General features: G+C 32.9%; 1 protein-coding gene and 1 long non-coding RNA gene across 4 annotated transcripts in view; both read left to right on the top strand.

Annotated features, from left to right (window-relative positions):
• Positions 1–22,387, top strand: part of LOC129755113 (uncharacterized) — a 116,655-nt gene that overhangs the window by 85,903 nt on the left and 8,365 nt on the right. For all 3 annotated transcript variants that reach the window (XM_055751446.1, XM_055751447.1, XM_055751448.1), the window contains exons 7-9: positions 7,716–7,880; positions 8,026–8,455; positions 8,541–8,764. In XM_055751446.1, coding sequence (XP_055607421.1) covers positions 7,716–7,880; positions 8,026–8,455; positions 8,541–8,764 — 819 coding nt within the window. The remainder of the gene's footprint in view (positions 1–7,715; positions 7,881–8,025; positions 8,456–8,540; positions 8,765–22,387) is intronic.
• Positions 1,553–2,766, top strand: LOC129755114 (uncharacterized). Its single transcript, XR_008739171.1, has 3 exons — positions 1,553–2,165; positions 2,226–2,353; positions 2,420–2,766. It is a non-coding gene; the product is annotated as an uncharacterized LOC129755114 (long non-coding RNA).

Raw genomic sequence — 22,387 nt, 5'->3', positions numbered from 1 at the left:
TTGTGATACATTAAGTAGAGCAGTATATGCTATTTTTGAAGACTCCAATTCACAGTGGTTTAAAAATCTAAAAACAAGTGTTCAAAATGTTCCTGATAATTATCCGAACTTTAAGATAGAATCAGATACTCTTTTTAAATTGGTGTCTACACGGTCACAATTCGAAGACGGAAGATTTGTCTGGAAAATTGTAGTCCCTCCCGACAAAGTAAGGAATATTGTAGAAGAAGAACACTCGAAGATTATGCATTTAGGATTTGATAAAACATTAGATAAAATAAAACTTAAATATTATTGGCCAAAGATGCACACTGAAATCAAACAAATTCTTAAGAAATGCTCTGTTTGTAAACAATCAAAACATACGACAGTGGCTACTGTTCCACCAATGGGCCAACAGAAACACACCTACAGACCATTCCAAATGATAGCTGTTGATTTTATAAATGGTTTTATAAGAAGTAAAAATAGGAATTGTGATCTTTTAGTATGTTTAGATGTTTTTTCAAAATATGTTAGGTTATTTCCGGTTCCGAATATGAATGCCAAATTAACAACAAAACTTATTAAAGAAGAATGGATTATGAAATATGGTGCACCTGAAGTTTTAATATCTGACAATGCACAAACATTTGTTTCTGTTGAATTTCAGTCGATGTTAAATCATTACAATGTTCATCAATTTTTAAATACTCGTCGCCACTGTCAAAATAATCCCGTTGAACGTGTAAATCGTGTCATTTTATCATGCATTAGAACTTATAGTAAAGATGATCATAAAATTTGGGATTCTAAGCTATCAGAGATTGAATTGGCCATTAACAGTAGCAAGCATACTTCAACCGGATTCTCCCCTTTTTATATAGTTTATGGTTCTGAAATGGTTATAGATGGCAAAGAACACCACAATGAAAGTCAAAATCAAAATCCATCAACAGAAGAATTTCTAGAAAAACGAAGACGTTTAATTGGCCCCTTGTATGAACAAGTAATCAAAAGTAATAGAGAACAATATGAAAAGTATAAAAAAAGCTATGATGGTAAACATAAAACCTTTCCCAATCACTTCGAGATAGGTCAAAACGTTTATAAAAAAAATTTTAGATTATCCAATACAACAGAAAACTACTCAGCTAAAACTGGACCGGTATATATTCCATGCAAAGTGATAGCACGACATGGTGCAACATCATATGAGTTAGAGGATCAATCAGGTCGTAATATCGGTATATTTGCTGCCCAAGATATAATTCCAGGATAGATCAAATTAAAGAAAAGCTTCAGAACACAGAAAAGTAAAATTTTAACTGTAATCCAATTCCGAAAGTGGATAAGTTCTTTATAGAGTCTTATTGTAAATGCTTCTGGACTAACTGATATTTATTAACACCAAGTGCCAAGTTGACTCGCGCATGAGCTAGATAAAAAAAGTTTTTGATTAGCAATATCAACAAAAAAACGAATGCTTTCAGATTCGTTTTTTTGTTGAGATTGAGTATGGGGGAGTTGTAACCCTTCCACAGGCAGAGATAAACTGAGGTTGTAGATTTTGAACTATTCCTCCAGCCAGTGAAGGGCACCAAAGTTCTAAGAAGTAAACTTGTCTGTATACACTTAACACAACACAATAAACAATCCCAACACTCACTAGGTACATTACACAGCCAAGCCAAACAATCTCATAGCCATCAAGAAAATTAAATACTTAACTAAAGATCTCACATCAAATTGAATAGAGTGATGAGTCCACTACTAACAGAAAAAAACCGCATGTCAGCAGAGGATCAGCATCAACGCTATCAGTTGGTACGTTTAGTACTAAAATGTACTCTATCACTCATTACCACTTGTAGTGAAGAGTGATGAGGAATCAGCGTCGACGGTGATCTGGCAATGAGGCGTTATCATCAGCGTCGTTTAAAACTCAGATCGAACTCGTCTGCTTAGGTGTTAAAGCGCATTCGAGAACATCCATCGTTATCAGTTGCCGGTTAATCGTCCAGCAGGCTGTGCCTAATTTCTTTATTTGCACCAGACAAAAGTGATAGTGGATCGGGAGTTTATCTTGAACGATCAAATATTCACATGTGCCTGACCGGTAGCGCAGCTTCAAGGCTGATATTAATTCTCGCGCGAGTGGTGAAAATTGGTTTACGATCATTAAGGTAAATCTCCTGTGAACCAAAGGGTTAAACGCAAATTTCTAAAGTCCTCATTTTGTACAGATTTTCGCAAAGTGAATATCAGCAAGTTACTTGGTGGCTTGATAAAGTACCTATAAGCCTTTATATTCACTTTTTGCTTATGGATCCAAAGATGCGGAACTAAGTTCCATTGTGTGGTATAGAGATCGGTAAGACGATATTAAAACAAAAATTGAGAAATATAAAAACTCATTCCAACTTTTGGTCCTCTGCAGACCTATTTAATCCCGGGGCTTGAACAGACTTCCAAGATGGCAAACTAAGTACAATGGTTCCAGAAGCCTATCCATGTACAAAGGATTTTGGCTTGAACTGCATGTGCATGCGAAAGAAGATGGCGGACGTCGCGGGATACACTAGAATTTAAGATACACTCATACGTACACACACACACACAATTAGTTTTTAGGTTCTTTTTTTATTATTAGTAAGTTTTAAAATAGCATATAAGTAGTTAGGGTAAGTTTTAAAAAAATGAAGCATGAATTAAAAATCAACGAATTTTAAATGCCAAACACTCATTTTCTTTTGAAATTATTTTGTAAAACTATGATTCCCGTAGCTGGGGGCCTGGACGAGAATATTGGACAATCGTATAGTATGCTGAACGCGAACCCGGTCGATTCCGAGCCATTAGAAGGGTGAAACCTCAGGTGAGTCGATCATTTTTTTTGTCTCAGTCTCATGCGAGAAGAACAATTCTTCTGATGACAAGCTTGTGATCGTTACTATTTTTCAACAGTTCCATTCCATAAAATTAACCATAAAACTAACTAAATGACCATTGTAGTAATGCGATTTGACATTTATTTGATGAAAAACCCCAAGAAATTTTATATCCCTTGAAAAGATTAACGTACATTAAGATTGTCCTACCCAGGAATTCCCGGGAATAGATAATAAGCGGTAATTCCAGAATCCCGGGAAACGCTAATAAAAACCAGAGGATTCCAGAAGCCAATATAAAATGCTGAGTTACTAAAAAATTACTCGATCTAAATTGTAAAAATGGATCAGATTGAGCAAAGAAAATGATAGTCCTACCTTGATTTTCTTAAACTGGTTAATAAATTAAAATCGATAAAAAAAATTCCATTCGAAAATTAAGAGCAAAAGCTTAAAGCGACAAACAGTCTAAAAAACAAAACAGTTCGAATAAATAAACGCTATGAGAAGAATCCTCATGTTCTATTTGACAACACTCATTATTTTGAAATTCCGTTTCGCACACTGTTGACAGTAGCAAAATTATTGGTGAAGAAATGACATTTTTTTGAAACAAAACGATAGTTATCTTAAAATGTACGAGATTCGATGGAAAATCTCGGGTCTATCGATAGTGAACAATCTCTTTCAATTATTTCGAATTTCTGCAGCAAGAACTATTCAAGTTTATCGCTTAAAAAATTTAATTTTTGGGTCTTTGGTTGTATAATCGCTTATTGAATTTTTGGGGTATTAAAAAAGTTTGAAATGTTTTCAATACTACAACCTAAACATTTAAATTAAGTATAGATAAAGTTTCGCATGCAGAAGACGGTTAAAATCTTTATTTTCAATTTTTCACGGGATCCCAAAAAATCCCGGTAAAAGGATTGTCAGATTTCCCGATTCCCGGGAACGCTAAAATGGCAGGAAAATGGCCACTCTACGTTCATTCAGAAGTTGGGAAAAATAATCCATTTCCTCTTGTCTAATTTTTCCACTATTTTTCAAATGGAGCTAAATTTGTAAAAATATGCAAGAAGCAAAAAAGATTAGTCTTTTGGATGACCAAGGCAAATGGTTTTTTTAAGCGTTTTCAAAAATCTATTATTTTTCTAGTTTCTTTTCATGAGAAGAATGCTCAGTTTTTGGAGTTATATTTTCTAGCTTTTTCTACCTCTTTGCCGTCTTCGGCAAAGTTGAAGCCAGAGAATTTTTCAGTAAGTTCCATATAATAAAATTTCATCTGCGTCGCGTAAGAACAAAATCTTCAAAAAAAAACCCAAAAAGAAACATTCTACGAACAAATTTTCATTTTATTTTTCATACAAATTTTTCGAATCAAAACCCAGATAACTAAACCTCATTTTAAAAATCTGCAAAAAATTCTGTCGTGCGTTTGGACCGAAAATGAAACTTTTTAGAGAGAAACTTTTGAAATTTGAAAAAAGTTGTAATTTTACGCACCCTATTACATGTAGGAAATATAATTGCCATTTGGAAAAAATATTTCTTTTTGAACTTCACACTCAAAAATTACTTTTATGTATGCAGCCAACTGCGAAACCCCGTTAATGGAGCGTGGGGTTTTCGAATTTTGAATTCAGCGTGAATAATAACAATCTCAATAATAATAACAATGCACAATAAATCTAGCATATTATTCCATAAGGGCGAAAATGCCAAATGTAAACAAATCGAGTGAACAGTCACTCTGGATGTATGCGGTGGCACTTTACACAATAATCTCGGTTTCATCTTTAAATCACTTAAAACGTTCGATAATTGATAAAATTTAATTGTACCTAAATTCCTGTTGATGCGTTTCGTTGAATCGTGAAGCTAAGCCTGTTGAAAATGGAGTTAGTTTTTATATGCGTGTAGGGCAAAAGGCGTAACTGAGTTGACCATGAGTGACAAAACGGCGTTATTAGTTTTTTTCGTGTAGGACCGAAGGGCGTAACAAACTGAACTTCAAAACCAAAACGAAAACGGCCGATCAATTGGGCGGAAGTTTCAGGCATAGCCAGAGCCGACAACGAAAAAGTGCAAAACTCGCAAATCTCGGAAATGACTTTTAAAATTTAGAATATCTTGATAAGCAACGTAAAAAAATATGTGGATATATAGCACTTTTAATTATTTCCATGAGCAAAATGTGGTTTGTTTTTCAAATAAGATTTGATTTGATGTTTCTAAATTAAAAATGCGGTTTCCAAGTTTCGAGCAAACTGCTAGTTTCGCCCCTTTTAAATATATTGCTAGAAATATGAAAATTGATTTCAAAAAAAAAAAATTTCCTTTTTATGATCATCATACCAAATCAAAAAAAAGTTTAGAATGTTTTTTTATTCTAATTAGTGAAAATAAATTATTTAAAATTATTTGAAAGATGCTGAATTTTAAATTTGATTGAAAATTCATGTTAAGAAATCTTGTTTACAAACTTGAAAACAATATTTACGAAACATCAAAAAAACGAATACGAATAAATTTTCGAATGAATCCTTAATTAAACCAATTGAAGTAAAGAGAATTTATTCATAACACAGAGTTGATGATTGAAATTAATTTGATTAAAAGAAGAACAAATTATAATTTGTTTTAAGAGTACCAGTGATCAAAGTTAGGGATAAAATCGTATTCAAATTCTTCCAGTTATCAAAATAAAGGTTGAAAAAAAAAAACATTTTTATAGCTAACGATAATAACAATAATAATAACAATAAGAATTATATATTTATAATACAACATGTTTAATTCATAAAAGTTAAAAAATGTAAAGGTTGAGAAATTTAGTCATTGAATAATTTTATCTTAATCTTTTCTTAATCTTATCTTAATCTATCTTAATGTTATCTTAATCTTATCTTAATCTAATCTTAATCTTATCTTAATCTTATCTTAATCTTATCTTAATCTTATCTTAATCTTATCTTAATCTTATCTTAATCTTATCTTAATCTTATCTTAATCTTATCTTAATCTTATCTTAATCTTATCTTAATCTTATCCTAATCTTATCTTAATCTTATCTTAATCTTATCTTAATCTTATCTTAATCTTATCTTAATCTTATCTTAATCTTATCTTAATCTTATCTTAATCTTATCTTAATCTTATCTTAATCTTATCTTAATCTTATCTTAATCTTATCTTAATCTTATCTTAATCTTATCTTAATCTTATCTTAATCTTATCTTAATATTATCTTAATCTTATCTTAATCTTATCTTAATCTTATCTTAATCTTATCTTAATCTTATCTTAATCTTATCTTAATCTTATCTTAATCTTATCTTAATCTTATCTTAATCTTTTCTTAATCTTATCTTAATCTTATCTTAATCTTATCTTAATCTTATCTTAATCTTATCTTAATCATATTTTAATCTTATCTTAATCTTATCTTAATCTTATCTTAATCTTATCTTAAGCTTATCTTAATCAACAATAAGAAATTATTAAAAAAAAAAGAATAAGGAATTCCAAGCGCAGGTTTTTAATTTCAAGCTCTCAATACTTTGTAGCCGTCAATTAAAATATTGGATCCTGTAAACTAAGCATTCCAGATTGCCGGGTTTCGACCGGGATTTTTTAATTTAAAAGGTTGTACCATTTTAATAATTTATTTATAAACATTTAAAGATAATTTCAGGGAACATAATTTTCATGCCTTCATTTCAATTATTGATTTGGAAAAATTGACCGGCTGAACTCGCTAATTCTGTTGAGCATCGTCAGTAGTAAGCACCTGTCACATGGCTACCAGCTTGTGTAGATGAATATTATTAGTATTTTATAACTCAATTTTGAAATAAAAAAAATTGATTTCATATTCTGAATAGGATTAGTAAAACTTATTAAGGAAAAAACATTCTAAAGGAGAGTAAAAATTTCTGATCGTCATAATTTGAGTTTCCGTATTTGGAACTCAAAATCAAAACTTGCCTAACTTAATTTGAATTTCTTGCTTAGCTTTGCAAAAAAAATCCGGGCAATATCCAGACTTTTTTCAAAAAACCATCTGGAAATCTGGAATGCTTATTTTTATAGAACTAAGTTCAGCCGGTCTTGTTCTAGAAAATTTACTTGGAAAAAAATCTCTATGGGTGGAGGGTGTTAACGAAAGTTAACGAAAAAAGGTTCACGAATAATAATAACATTCCCTTGGAAACTCCAACTCAACCTTAATATTTAGAAGAAGAAAATCACAGTTAACCATTAAAGAATTTCAAAAACACGAAAACTAATAACACGACAACAATGTGTTCATAACTTCTCACAATGTTCAGGCGCATATTTGGCTTAAGCTTCCAATACCTGATATTTATTAAATTTTCGTACTTCCGCTTACTGTATTTATCGTTGAATACTAGATTTCAGATGCTTTTGACCTTTATGTAAAGCAACGAAGGTAGAGAAGCTATAAACCAGGGGTCGGGGAACTTTTTGAATCATTACCCCAAAACATTTTTATTCAAGTTGATATTACCCCATGACGAAGAGCAAAAAACGTATCCGTAAACACTAAGCGAGCTCTCAAAGCGTGTTGTTTGAATGCCTCAGGGAGAAATATTCACTTCTGCTCTGCATATGCCACTAAATTCTTTATTTTCGAAATAAAACCAACAAATTCATAAAATAGCAAAATGAAAATATACACTTATCACTCACAAAATATTCACTGGTACCCCCAAGAATATCACTTTTACCCCATTTTGGGTAATTTACCCCGGTTCCCCGACCGCTGCTATAAACCAAAAATAGAAACAACGCAACAATTTCAATTATTACCAATTTCAGGCTCGGTGGCCGTTTAGGTCCCTCCAAACATGCATCCGGTGGCCAATCCCAGAACGATGCTCTCTGTAACGAACTGAAGCGGACCAGCGTCAAAAGTAAGCACACTGCCACCTCGGGCGGAGCAACTGGCCCCTGGCGGTTACACGGAGCCAACAATCTGGACAGGTAGGTACGTCGCATCAACGGATAGATTTCGTTTGCGATATGAAAATCAACAAATCTAAAACTATGAGGAAATCTCTAGCGGTCCCTAAATGAAACAATCACATAGTGCCGAAAGTTAACCACATTGCTCTATGTTTGCCTGCAGCATCGGTACCATTTCCGGTTCGCATCCCGGTGAGCATCATCAGCCCCCGGCAGATTACGGCAATGGAGCCAGTAATGGTCCTGATTCCCCAATCGGGACTGCTTCCTGTGGAAATTCATCTCGGGCCCGGTTGAAGCGAGCGCTTTTTCATCATCACCATCGCTCAACTAACCACAACCATCATCCGCATCCGCATCAGCTGTATCCGGTTCCGTCTTCTGGGGGCGTTGGCAGAGAAACTTGCGACCGGGCAACCCAAACGCCCGAGAGCATCGAACGGGAAACCCGGCGGCAGAAGTTCTGCTCATTTCGGTTGCCCCTGAATAGCGTCCCGACGCCGAGCATCAATTTTAATCTCAAATTTTTGGCCAACAAAAAGCGATCCAGTCTTTCGGCCAATGCCGTGGCGAATGAGCAGAAAGCAACCAAGGTAAATGACATTCCGGGAGCTGACCACCACCTTTGGAGGAAGTAATTGAAATAGTTTTGTCTCTTCTATCTCGCTAATGCAACAGGTCCTCGGTTTGGTGTTTTTCACTTTCGTATTCTGCTGGGCGCCGTTCTTCATCCTGAACATTCTATTTGCGGCCGTGCCGGAAATAGAGGTCCCGGATCGGATCGTCAGCATCTGTCTCTGGTTGGGATACGTGTCCTCGACCATCAACCCGATTATCTATACCATCTTCAACAAAACGTTTCGGGCAGCGTTCATTCGGCTGTTGCGATGTCGATGCGAAAAGTAAGTTATCATTTTTTAAAAGATCACCATCAAATTTATAATTTTTAACCTAACAAACAGGTAAAGTTGCTTATATGCATGCCAATCTATGAAATATCAATTTTAGTCTCAATTATATAATTTCGGAATGGGTAAATCGGTGATCAAATTGATTTAAGACTTGAACTTTGAATTGTATTTTTGTGATTTACAGGTATATTTCTAAAGAAGAATTTTGCTTTTAATTTTGACTTGGCCTTTTCAACTGAAACATAATTGTGAGTATGAATATTTAATCAGGATTGATCTCTCGAGTTTGAATAAACGATCTGCAGTTCTATTTTGCATTTTTCCTAGCTTGTTGAGAATAAATAAATTAGATTTTTTTACAAATTGCTACAGATATATCATTAATCAAAATGAAAAAAAAAATAGGGGCCCCCTAGAAAAATTGCCAAGGGTCACCCGAAGGCTTAACCCGGCCCTACTTATAACTTTTTATTTTACACTTTTTCTTCTAAAAGACTTTTTTGGCTTTCTTACAGAAAGGCATAGGGAACGGTCAGTTGGGGATATCATTAATTAAGGGTCCAAGACCCCACTTTATAGGTACCAATCGACTCAGCTCGACGAGTTACGATGATGTCCGGGAATTTGTATGTTCCATAAAAACGTTCTTAACACATTAACTCCTATTCTAGGTTTCACGATTTTGATGAATTTAGTATCAAAAAATTGGATTTTTTTTCCTGTAGGACCTATCTCAAAACCAAAAAAAAACAAAATTGTTTAAAATTTGTCTATTCCATAGTAAATATCATGCTTATGTCGGCTCCAAAAAAGGTAGCCATTTGCTCAGCAGCAGTAGCCAGCAATCGCTAAATTAATCACGAGGCGATCAAAAATTTGACAAAAAACATCAAACTAGTGCAGAGATATGATCTCACGCTCTGAAACGTGTTAGACCAGAGAGCTAACCACTAGACCACCAGTGAACGCTTAAAGTAACGATGTTCAAACTGAAAGAGCTTGAAGCATTTTGATAGATAAATTCATCCCGGTGTCTTGGCGGATTTTCTGTTTGTCGGTCCCATCACAGCAAATGGCTTTTTAATGCAGCAAATGGCGGTTTCGGACAAGTAACGATAGAACAAATTTTCCTATAGAGAGCACCTGGCCGGGGGTCGCACAGTGGTCCACAACGGGTATAGTGGGGAGGGGGAGGAGAGGAGGTGGGTGAAGTTTTTGACGACCTCTTATATCCGGCACGGTTCCAAATTTTGACTAATGAAATCGGTTGGTGGAGTCTCACCACAACTAAAAACAAGAGGGACATGTCCCTCAAAGTTTCATCAACTCAAATGTCAGATCTTAGTGTTGACATTACCCAAATGGCGGCTTCAGGGAAAATCAACAACTAAAACAGCTTTCCCTTTAAAGGGTAGCCAGTCGAGCAGTATATTGGAGAGGGAGGAGGGATGATATAAAGTCTTTTTGAACCTCAACTTATTTCCATTCTTTTTGAAAAATCGATATTCAATAAGATTTCAAACTCAGAATTAAGATTACAAATTTAAATTCATATTAAGAACTTGGACTCAGAAATTGCTTCATAGCAACACTGTTTTGGTAACATACGATTCTCTGTCATGAATTTCTTCTCTCTTTATTAATTTTTCAATGCAGCAAATGGTGACTACGGGGCTTGTCCTCCGCCACCAACCCAGGATAAAAATAGCAAAAGACTTCCAATAAGAATTTTTCCAATCAGCCGTCGATAAAAAGGGGTTGAGTTGCACAGGAAACTGCTTCGACTGGGAAGATATTTGGAGTTTATTTTTTAAACCGTCTATTTTTTCCTTTTTTTAGTCGAGTATAATTTATGATATACGAGCTTCAACCATAATGATGTAAACGCGAGTTTGCGTTTGCATATTGAATCTGATGCATGTTCTTGATTATACTACAGGAAAACAAAATTATGTTTAAAGACTACCCTTTTTCTTGTCCTTGGACCTAAAATTCAATATAGGCGATAGTTTGGCCGTCTAAGAAAACACATGTGGAATCTTAACATCAAAATCGGCTAAGAAATTTTCTTATAAAGTCCCACGAAATTATATCACAAAATACTAAGACATGTGACTAAAAATTTGATACCTGAAATCGATTGGCCATTCCTCGAAACCCCATGTGCAATTTTTTTTATCCGATGCATAATGTAGTCAATATCACAAAAAAGAACAATTAAAACTTACGGCCCCTTTATTTTGACTTCTAAACCAAAACTGTCAAAAATTTAAAATTCGCTCATATTTCTAAGAATTTTAACTCAAAATTATAAATTCTAAATAAAATTTGGAATTGAGATGATGTTAGAAAAGTTGGAATTAATATTTGAACTTATATTTCTAGACTAGATAAAATGTTGAGGAATAAAATCTAAAATTTTCTAGTTGTACTACAACTAGAATTTTCGTCAGTTGAAAATTTCTTTAAACTCAATTCAACTTTCAAGTAGTTACAATAGAGTTTAAAAGTCACATTCATAATATAGAACTTAGAATCAAATATCCAGATTAAGATTCTGGATAAAGGATTTAAATTTTGGTATGACACGAGGATTTTAGATTACACAAAAAAATAAAATCTTTGAATGTGATATTCATATCAATATTCCCCTTCTCTCTAAGCCAATTTATTCTACTATATGGTTGGTCTCTAAAAATGATATGATTCATTTGAAATGTTTCTTTTTAATCAAATGTTATGTAATTTTACAGACTTTTTCCGTTGGGTGTATGAATGGAAAGATCTATTCATTAAAATGAAAACATTTTTTTCTTCATTATGGCTTTGTTCCAAATTGATAACATTTTATAGCTATTTCACTTTCTGACAATGTTTTTGAGTTGCGAAAGTTGCCTGCCAGAAAGTCTAATTTTAATTGTATTTTTCTAATTTTTGAAACGCATTTGATAAGTTTACCTACTTAAACTTTGGCAATGATCGCAAAGTAGATTTATCTTAATTTAGCCAATTTGAAAACTATTCACGAAAGTTAACTTTTAAACTGGTATCCAAGGTGGAGAAAGCGATAGATTTTTCGCTGCACTTGGTCTTCCCCTTGAAGCGCACATGCTGCACGGGCATCGATGATTTTTTTATGATCCTGGATCGCATTGTCTGGGACATTACTAAAAGAAATGTAAAACGTTTATTATAGAGCAATGTAAATTGCCAAAAAAAAAACTCACCTAAAAACCAGCAGATAATCATACTGTAGTACCTAGCTGAAAGCACCGGAAGCCTATATTCAAGAAAACTTTCCAAAAGAGTCTTCAGGTCGAATATTTTTAAACGAGCAGTTTTTCGGATCTGCTCAAACCAAAACGTATCGTGTGGCGCCGATGTTCACTATACATACATATTCCTTGGGGCTGGTGATACACGAACGCCTTGATTCCTGTAATATGGAGGAAGTTGGTGATATTAGAAATTCATATAAATGTACGTTTTGCAAAACTTACTAGCATCAACAGCAAAATTTGAAGAAAAAAAAAACGACTTCCGTGAAACTCCTCGGGGCTGCGGTTAATAATCGCAACGGTTTGCTGGACGACGGTGGTTGGATTTGTTTTCATTTTTTGTTGTTGTTGGTTCCTGGTTCGAGGTTTTGCCGTTCTGTTTTGCATCGGCTTTCTTCTCTCGCGGTGTACCAGTGCGCGGTGTAAATCGTGGATGCTTAAATCACGAATCAAATGCTTCAATCACGAACTGATACCCAAGGTTTTATGAAACACGAGGTTCTCCGACTTTGACAGTAAGTGGGCGAGAATTCAGATTTAGATTCAGAAACAAGATTCAAATTTGGGATTCAAAAGTTAGGTTTCAAAGTTATTATTCCGTTTCAGAATTCAAACTCATATTTTTGACTCTAAGGGTGAAAACATTAAATGTATCCCTCTTTAAATGAAGCGTACCAAAACAAAAATTCAGAATAGCTTCTAAATTTCGCCAAATTTGATTGGACAAAGTTCCTTTGTGTGACGGAACTCAAACGAGTATAAGTTTTGACAATTTAGTGAAAAATTGTACTAATTCAAAAAAAAATTTAAAATGCCTTAATAAATAATTTTTTGTTTAAAAAGAACTGATGTACTCAAGATTTCTAATTGTTTAAAATGATTTTTAAGAAAAAAAATAAAAATCATGAAATGGAAGGTTATGGAAAAAATAAACTCTCAGTGTTGATGGACGATGAGGCAGACACTCATTTGTTCTCTCGCACGCAACTCAATTCGATATCAAAAAAGTAAACAACAGTGAACGTCAAAAATGTGTACCAGATTTTTTTTAACTGGTTGTACTGCTGCAGTTTCAATTTCAATTGCAGGCAAAGTGTTGTGTTTTAGTTTTGTCTGCAATTAGAGGTTTAAAACGTCGAAGCTTGGAGCTGTGTTTGGAGTAATTTTGCGGAAAGTATAATTATTTTATGTATGCGTTTCTTGTTTTGCTGAAATAGGCATTTCCTTTTCTGGGAGGTTGGGTTTTTCTTTTTCATTCTAGCGATTCACAACTACGGCACGGGACACAAATATGAGGATGAAAAGGAGGGTAAACATATACCTATGGAAAGGTAATACCTAAATGTACAACAACAGCAATAAGGATAAGAAATTTGTATGCTTTTCTGACCTGATGATTGGGGTAAGATATTGATACTTTTATGTTCCTAATAATTCTTATCTTTTCAGGTAACTTAATGTATAAATTAATAAATCAGATCATTTTTGGGTTTCCGTATTTCACCCTACTAACCGACGAAAAACAGATCAGAATTTTAAAAGAAACATAGATTTGAAATTGAATTCTCCAATATTTTCACCGTTTTTCTGAAGGAGTGTAAAACTGACTTTGTATATTGTTGGAAGAGAACATCTTTTGACAAATTGGATTGGTTAAAGTTCTTGGCTGAAGGAGCCTCTTAGTTGCATGAATAATGTTTAAATATGCATGATTAGAATGAATTTTCCTTCTAAAATTGAAAATTCTTAACACGAACAATATTTAAGCTCTACAAAGTTTGAATTTTAATCTGATTATGTTTTGATTGAATCAGAATTATAAATCTTGATTCCAATTCCCCGCTATGTGTTGTAAAGCAGATATTCAATTCCGAATGTAGAAATGAATCCAGAGATAGATTGCAAAATGTAAGGAATTTTGTCAAATGTGTATCATTGAAGATAATTATTTTGGATTCTAAATCGAAAGATGGGATCAAATCATATATTTTTTCGAAACAAAAATCTGTTTATCGATTATTGAATATAATTTTATCTGCGAGTAGTTTTATTTGCATTGAAAATTATAAACCAAATTTGAAATTTTAATTTCATTGATGATGTATCAGATCAAATCAGATTCAGAATTCAAATCGCATTCGTAAAATTTAGATTCAGGATTAAGATTTTTAATTAAGATTCAAGATTCAATTTCAGAATTTTGACTCAGATTCCGAAATTTGATATGCAAAAGAATTCAGCTTCAGAATTTAAGCATTCAGTGTTCCAATTTAGAATTTAGGTTTAGAAGTCAGAATCAGAATTCCGATTCACATTCATATAACAAAATATAAATTAGGTTCAGAATTTGAAATCATACTCAGAACTCATTTCGAAAATTTGAACTCTGAATTCAAATTAAGATTCAGATTCAAAAATGGGACAGGCTCAGAGTGCAGATTCCGACTCAGAACTCACAATAGAAATTTTAATTCAAAAGTTTCATTCTTTAATCAGATTCAGAATTCAAATGCAATAGCAAGTCCAAATTAGAATAACCAGTCAGGTTCAAAATTCAGATTCATAAATCGGGCTCAAACTAAAGATGTCAAAGTTTTGACTTCTGAATTCAGATTCAATCTCGAATTGAGATTCATAAATCGGTTTGGAAAAAAAAATCTGGCTCAGAGTGTAGATTCGGATTCAGAACTCATATCGAATCAAAAGTTTTATTCATATTTAAGACTCAGAATACAGATTCTTCATTATAATTTAGATTCAAAATTCAGAATTCAGTTTCCGGATCAGTTTTGTTCATTGTTAAGAATTCTGATCTGAGAATCATGCAGTAATACAACTCGAATTCGGATTACAGATTCATATTTCAAAATCCAATCTCGATATTTGATTCAAATCATTTTTACTGATCTTATTCTTCCCTTTTTATTTCGACTTCTTAAAAATGGTATCATCTTTTTAGATTACCGATAAAATTTTCTTGAGGAAAAACTATATCACAAGACGGAAACGGTTCATTTTAGTATTAACCTGGTAAGCAGCTGTCAAAACTATATTTTGTACCTTGAGAGGATACATTTTGTTTAATTTTTTCCGCCAATATAGCTCAATTTTGAATTTTGAAAAAGTACGTTGACTGACAAAATGTTGATTCCTGGCATCGTTGTCCTCCATTCCAGCAACATCGGCATTTCCGGAAAGTATGTCTTGCAGAATAGAACGGACATTCGTCAACGTTAGCAAGATCATAATTCAGATTCAGATTGCGAATTTAGATGTGAATTCAGACTCACATGATTAGATTGAAATACAGAGTTCAAATCGAAATTTCAGTTCAAAATTTCAATCAGCTATTTGAATTTAAAGTTCGAGTTCAGAATTCAGTTTCAGATTCAGAATTTGGATAGTAGATTTAACATTCTGCATTGAACGTTAAAAAAAGTGCACAGTATTGCTTAAATAGCCAACGTTCCCATTTACCCCGGTGTACCTTATAGAACTTAAATTTAAAATTCAGATTCAAATAAAAGTTTCGAATTCAGAATTTTCATTTTGGATTCAGATGAGTGTTTTAGATTTAGAACTCAGAATCATATTTTCTCATATAATCATATAATCTACTTATGAGATAAAAAAACTCCTACATGCCTGTTTGAAATATATTGATTAGAACAGTTGTTTTTAAAGTGGTCCCTACCGCTCCTAGGGACGTTGAGAATCTACAATATACAATGTGTGGAGTACAGATACAATGATTCATCTTCATAATACCATGACTTCTTCAGCTGAATATCTATTTGGACTGGGTGCTGAAAAGTAATGAACCAATTTCCATCAATTCCCGTTTTTAAGAACAAAACATTGTCATATTTATTGAATTCCCCATAGAGATAGAAAAATTGATAAAATTCTGAGTTATAAGTTGGTGGGATTTTCATGAATTTAGTATATTTTAGGGATGAATCATCCCAGAGGATGAAAATCCCGTACAAAAAAAAAAATGAATTTAGTATCAAAAAATTGCATTTTTTCCCTGTAGGGCATATTTCAAAACCAAAAAAAAACAAAATTGTTTAAAATTTTTCTATTCCATAGAACATATATCATGCTTACGTTGGCTCCAAAAAAGGTAGCCATTTGCTCAGCAGCAGAAACCAGTAATCGCTAAATTAATTACGTATGCGATCGAAAATTTGACAAAAAGTTCATCAAATAGCCGAGAATTGATCCTACGTCATCTAATATGAAAGATGGGGAGGCTAACCCCTAGACCACTAGTGAGTGTTGGGTAATGTGGCTCTCAAACTTAAACAGTTTGAACTATTTCGAGAGTAAATGGGCTTGTTAATTATCAGTTCAATTATCCCCCAAAAAACGTACTGGGCACCTTTTTGGCTTTCTTACAGAAAGGCATAGGGAACGGTCAGTTGGGGATATCATTAATTAAGGGTCCAAGACCCCACTTTATAGGTACCAATCGACTCAGCTCGACGAGTTACAATGATGTCCGGGAATTTGTATGTTCCATAAAAACGTTCTTAACACATTAACTCCTATTCTAGGTTTCACGATTTTGATGAATTTAGTATCAAAAAATTGCATTTTTTTTCCTGTAGGACCTATCTCAAAACCAAAAAAAAAAAAACAAAATTGTTTAAAATTTTTCTATTCCATAGAACATATCATGCTTACGTTGGCTCCAAAAAAGGTAGCCATTTGCTCAGCAGCAGTAGCCAGCAATCGCTAAATTAATTACAAAGGCGATCAAAAATTTGACAAAAATTTCATAAAACAGCAGAGAATCGATCCCACGCCATCTAGCATGAGAGTTTAGGAGGTTAACCCCTTGACCACTAGTGAGCGTCGTGATATGTGGCTCTCAAACTTTAACAGTTTGAATTATTTGGATTATAAATGAACTCGTTGAATATAAGTTCGTTTATCCTCCAAAAAAACGTACTGGGCACCTTTTTTGCCTTTCTAACAGAAAGGTTTGGTTATCGGTCGATTTGAGAGATCATTAATTATGGGTCTTAGACATACCTTTATAGGTACCTATCGACTCAGCTCGACGAGTTCTGTTGATGTCCGTGGATTTGTATGTGCCATTTTAAAAATGTCTAGAACGTTTTTGCGAAACTGGGCTGCACAATTAAAATGATTTTAGTCTCAAAAGAATGCATTTTTTTTTCTACACAACCCTTTCAAAAACGGGAAAAAAACAAAATAGTTGAAACCGTTTTCTTTACCAAATACATATCATACTTATTATGGCATAAAAAAAAGTTGCTAGTGGCGCCTCGAAGCAGCAGCACCAGCAATCATTTATAAATTGAAGATAATCAAAATAAAAAAATAAAATTTTTATTAACTCGAGAATTGAACCAAAACCCTTCAGATCCCAAGTTGCAAGCGCTATCCAATAAACCATCGGCACGCTTGATTGAAAGCGGCTCAAACTCAAATAGGTAAAAGGCATTACTAAGACGCACCGTGGTCTGGGCAGTTTCTCAGTCTGCTGGGGCAAATACGGCAACAGTGTTTATATCTTACACTTCTTGCTTTTCAATGCAGCAAATGGCGGATGGGCGTTTCCTTCAGAGTCCGCCATGCCTATAGACATTATAATTTCATTTATGAAATTATAGTGTCTAAAGCCATGCCGGGTGTCAACAAAATGCAGAGCCGTACAGGAAACTGCGTTGGGGGGGAATTTATATGAAGATCTTATGACCCTCGTTTTTTTTACTCGTGTTGAAGAATGAATTTATGTTTTTTTTTTCATTTCTACATACTCATACATAATTTAGATTCAATTTCAGATGCAGAATTCAGATTCAGTTTTCAAATTCAGGATACAGGTTTAGGAATCAGAATTCAGGATTCAAAATTCAGAATTCAAAATTCAGATTCAGAACTCATATTCAGATTCAGAATTTAGATTCAGAATTCAGATTCAGAATTCAGATTAAGAATTCAGATTCAGAATTCAGATTCAGAATTCAGATTCAGAATTCAGATTCAGAATTCAGATTCAGAATTCAGATTCAGAATTCAGATTCAGAATTCAGATTCAGAATTCAGATTCAGAATTCAGATTCAGAATTCAGATTCAGAATTCAGATTCAGAATTCAGATTCAGAATTCAGATTCAGAATTCAGATTCAGAATTCAGATTCAGAATTCAGATTCAGAATTCAGATTCAGAATTCAGATTCAGAATTCAGATTCAGAATTCAGATTCAGAATTCAGATTCAGAATTCAGATTCAGAATTCAGATTCAGAATTCAGATTCAGAATTCAGATTCAGAATTCAGATTCAGAATTCAGATTCAGAGTTCAGATTCAGAATTCAGATTCAGAATTCAGATTCAGAATTCAGATTCAGATTCAGAATTCAGATTCAGAATTCAGATTCAGAATTCAGATTCAGAATTCAGATTCAGAATTCAGATGCAGAATTCAGATTCAGAATTCAGATTCAGAATTCAGATTCAGAATTCAGAATCAGAATTCAGATTCAGAATTCAGATTCAGAATTCAGATTCAGAATTCAGAATCAGAATTCAGATTCAGAATTCAGATTCAGAATTTTTGTAAATTTATTTTCGGCATATCGGTGAAAAATTTAGATTCATGGAGAAAGAATATCAGAATTAAAAATTGATGAAGCTGGATGTTGCGAGGTAAAGTATGGTGTACGTTAATAAATTTTCCTTGCAAAAATGTTCTTTCGCTCTTTTCATCATCCGTAAAATTTCTCCTCACTTTATCAATTTTCAATTCTGGAATTGTTTCTCCAAGAATACCAATTTGCACAGTTTTTGATAAATTTGCGATGACTTAAAGATCATTACGCATGAAAACACGATTTTGTTTTGTGAAAACTTTTTTTCACAATTTTTCTGAAATTAAGTTTGCTGCATACTTTTAGGGGTAAAACCATACTATTAAAAGTTGTAAAATCCGAAATCATAAAAAAAAATTTGGATGAAAGAAATTTCAATGTTGAAAACCGTGTGATGCAAAACAATCAAAATGAGATTTACAAGATTAAGAATTCAGATTCAGAATTCAGATTCAGAATTCAGATTCAGAATTCAGATTCAGAATTCAGATTCAGAATTCAGATTCAGAATTCAGATTCAGAATTCAGATTCAGAATTCAGATTCAGAATTCAGATTCAGAATTCAGATTCAGAATTCAGATTCAGAATTCAGATTCAGAATTCAGATTCAGAATTCAGATTCAGAATTCAGATTCAGAATTCAGATCCAGAATTCAGATTCAGAATTCATATTCAGAATTCAGATTCAGAATTCAGATTCAGAATTCCGATTCAGAATTCAGATTCAGAATTCAGATTCAGAATTCAGATTCAGAATTCAGATTCAGAATTCAGATTCAGAATTCAGATTCAGAATTCAGATTCAGAATTCAGATTCAGGATTCAGATTCAGAATTCAGATTCAGAATTCAGATTCAGAATTTAGATTCAGAATTCAGATTCAGAATTCAGATTCAGAATTCAGATTCAGAATTCAGATTCAGAATTCAGATTCAGAATTAAGATTCAGAATTCAGATTCAGAATTCAGAATTCAGATTCAGAATTCAGATTCAGAATTCAGATTCAGAACTCAGATTCAGAATTCAGATTCAGAATTCAGATTCAGAATTCAGATTCAGAATTCAGATTCAGAATTCAGATTCAGAATACAGATTTAGAATTCAAATTCAGAGTTCAGATTCAGAATTCAGATTGAGAATTCAGATTTAGAATTCTGATTAAGAATTTGGATTAAAGATCAACCTGGAATTTGAAATTGGAACTTATATTCAAATATTAGACTAAGTGTTGTAACTCAAAATTCAAACTTTAGAATCAGAATAAGATTTCAGATTTAGTTTACAGAATGAGATTAATCATTTAATAGTCATATTACTTTCCCCTCCTTTTGTGGGAATTTTTCCTCTATGCATGGTTGAGCTCTAAAAAAGGTATCATGCTAGGGCACGCGTCACGGCTATCCATCAATATTGTAGTTGGTTTTACTTATTCAGTAAAAAAAAAGCATAAAAAAACAGTAAGATTCGAACCGTGACCAGCAACGTGAAAGTTCTGGTTGCTACCACGGCACCATTTCAGCGTGTTATAAATCTTGGAAATTCTACTGTTTAAATACCATTCTTTCCATACATAAAATGAGCTCCTTACATACCAGTTCGCTTTTCCCCAAAAAAACGTATCAGGCATCATTTTTTTATATTGAGATTGGAATTTTTCGTGTTTGAATATCTGAAATCATACTTATATGATTCAGAGGGAAGGAATCTATCATGTATATTCTATATTATTTTATATATTTCCAAATATAATTTAAACTCTGTTAGAAAGGCTCCAATCCACTGTTAAGTGTATTAAATCGGGTTTTTTATATTGAGTTTAGTAATTTTTGCTATTGATTTTCTTTAATCATAATCTTTTTTATAGATTAATAATATATAATTCAGAAATAAGGAATCCATTATTGTGTCATTTATTTCCAAAGATAATTGACACTCTGTAAGAAAGCCTCCAATCCACTGATAAGTGTATTAAATCGGGTTTTTTTTAAACGAACACACACATATAGGATCTCAGTGGAACTTCATGTTTCTTTGAAGAGATCTAATTTACTTAACTCTAAGGCGTACATCTTTCAAGGATATTATGGCTAGCATCTTACAAATGCTAAAACCATCAGACCACAGAAAGAGTACTAGGTGTGCCGTGATCGGGATTCGATCTCATGGACTCTGGCTTAGAAGACTGGAACGCTATCCTCTAGGCCACGGCTGACGACTTCAAAAAAGATTTACACATTCTTGCCTTTTTTTTAATATCGGAGTAGCAGTCTATTTAGGTATGCTTTATTGTGAACCAATAGATTCATGAATAATTCTATTTTTATGTTGTTCATATTTCGACAAATCAATACCACATGGGTATTTTTATTGCAAAAAATCCTCCAGTCGTTCTCGGGTACGATCATGACAATTATTCTTTTGAGGTTTTGTTTGTTTGCTGAATATTGAAGGTTGTGAAAAAGTATCTCGCGAATAATTATAAAAATTAGATGTGCGAAATAAAGGTTCATTAAAACTTATTGTTAGGGAATTGTGAAGTTTAACGTGAGCTAAGGCTTTATCGTCGACAAACTGGTAAAATTGTGTTTGGTTAAATCTAGTATTTTAACGGTCATGTGCTAAAAAATTTCTTATCAGCTGAAGTATTGTTTTATCTAGTTATGTCCACGAAATTGGAAACTTTAACTTTAAAAGGCTATTTATTTTTTAATGAACTTTGATTTAATTTGAATTCAATCGATAATAAATATTCTCTTCATAATTCAAACTTTATTTTTTTAAATCTTATATGTTTCTTAATGCAGCATTGTTAACCAAAATAAATCAAGTTGTAATTGTAAAATTGGTTACGTGCAAGTGATTTTATACTTCGTTCAGAGGGAAATGATTAACTTTTCGTCAAGATTATACTTACTTTCACTTTTTACTTGTGTGGAAAGAATATGAAATTTTTAGTGGAATGCTAAATTAATATAGATTTTAGATTTATTAAAAAAAACTAAGATCAGAGTTTTGAATTGAGCTGAACCAATTGTCTATGAGTGGAGTGGTTGAATGAAGCAGATACTGTTCTTCCTATAATGGTTTTTTTCTAAGATAAAAAGAAATTCTTCAAGATTTAGCTTGCTGAAATCAAACTGAATAGACTTAAAAGTTTTTAATTTTCATAGAAAATTAATTTCATTTCCAAATGTTAGGTCTCTCAAATATGGAAAATAAGTGGAACTCGCACCACACATTTGAGAAAGTTGTATATTTCGTAATTGTGTTAGTAGAATACATTCAATATAAAATAAGGGATTTATTATTTTTTTATAAACCTTTGGATATGTGAAATAAGTAATTGGAATTTTTTCATTGGAAAATTGTGGAAAATTAAAAGCAACCAATGTTTTTCAATTTTTAATGGTTTAAAAAGTAAATCAGGCCTGTCTGTTCAGCTTTCGTATGAAGTGAAATATTATTTCTCACCAAGCTTAGTGGGGAACCATGAAGAAACTGACTGCAATAATCAAAAGTTTAAACGTTTTATTTGAAATCTGATCTGTATTACTTTAAGTTCGTATATTAAGGTATTGTTAAGCTAAAACATCAGAAAATGAATAGTTTATTTAGATTTGGAGAGTAGGGAATACTGAAGAACTATCGCAATAAAGAAACACGAACGGTCAGTAGAAAATTTAATGGAAAATAACTAGCATGCACAAA

Source organism: Uranotaenia lowii, chromosome 3 (genome assembly GCF_029784155.1).
Source record: "Uranotaenia lowii strain MFRU-FL chromosome 3, ASM2978415v1, whole genome shotgun sequence".
Taxonomy (NCBI): domain Eukaryota; kingdom Metazoa; phylum Arthropoda; class Insecta; order Diptera; family Culicidae; genus Uranotaenia; species Uranotaenia lowii.
This window is presented reverse-complemented; position numbering and strand designations above follow the sequence as displayed.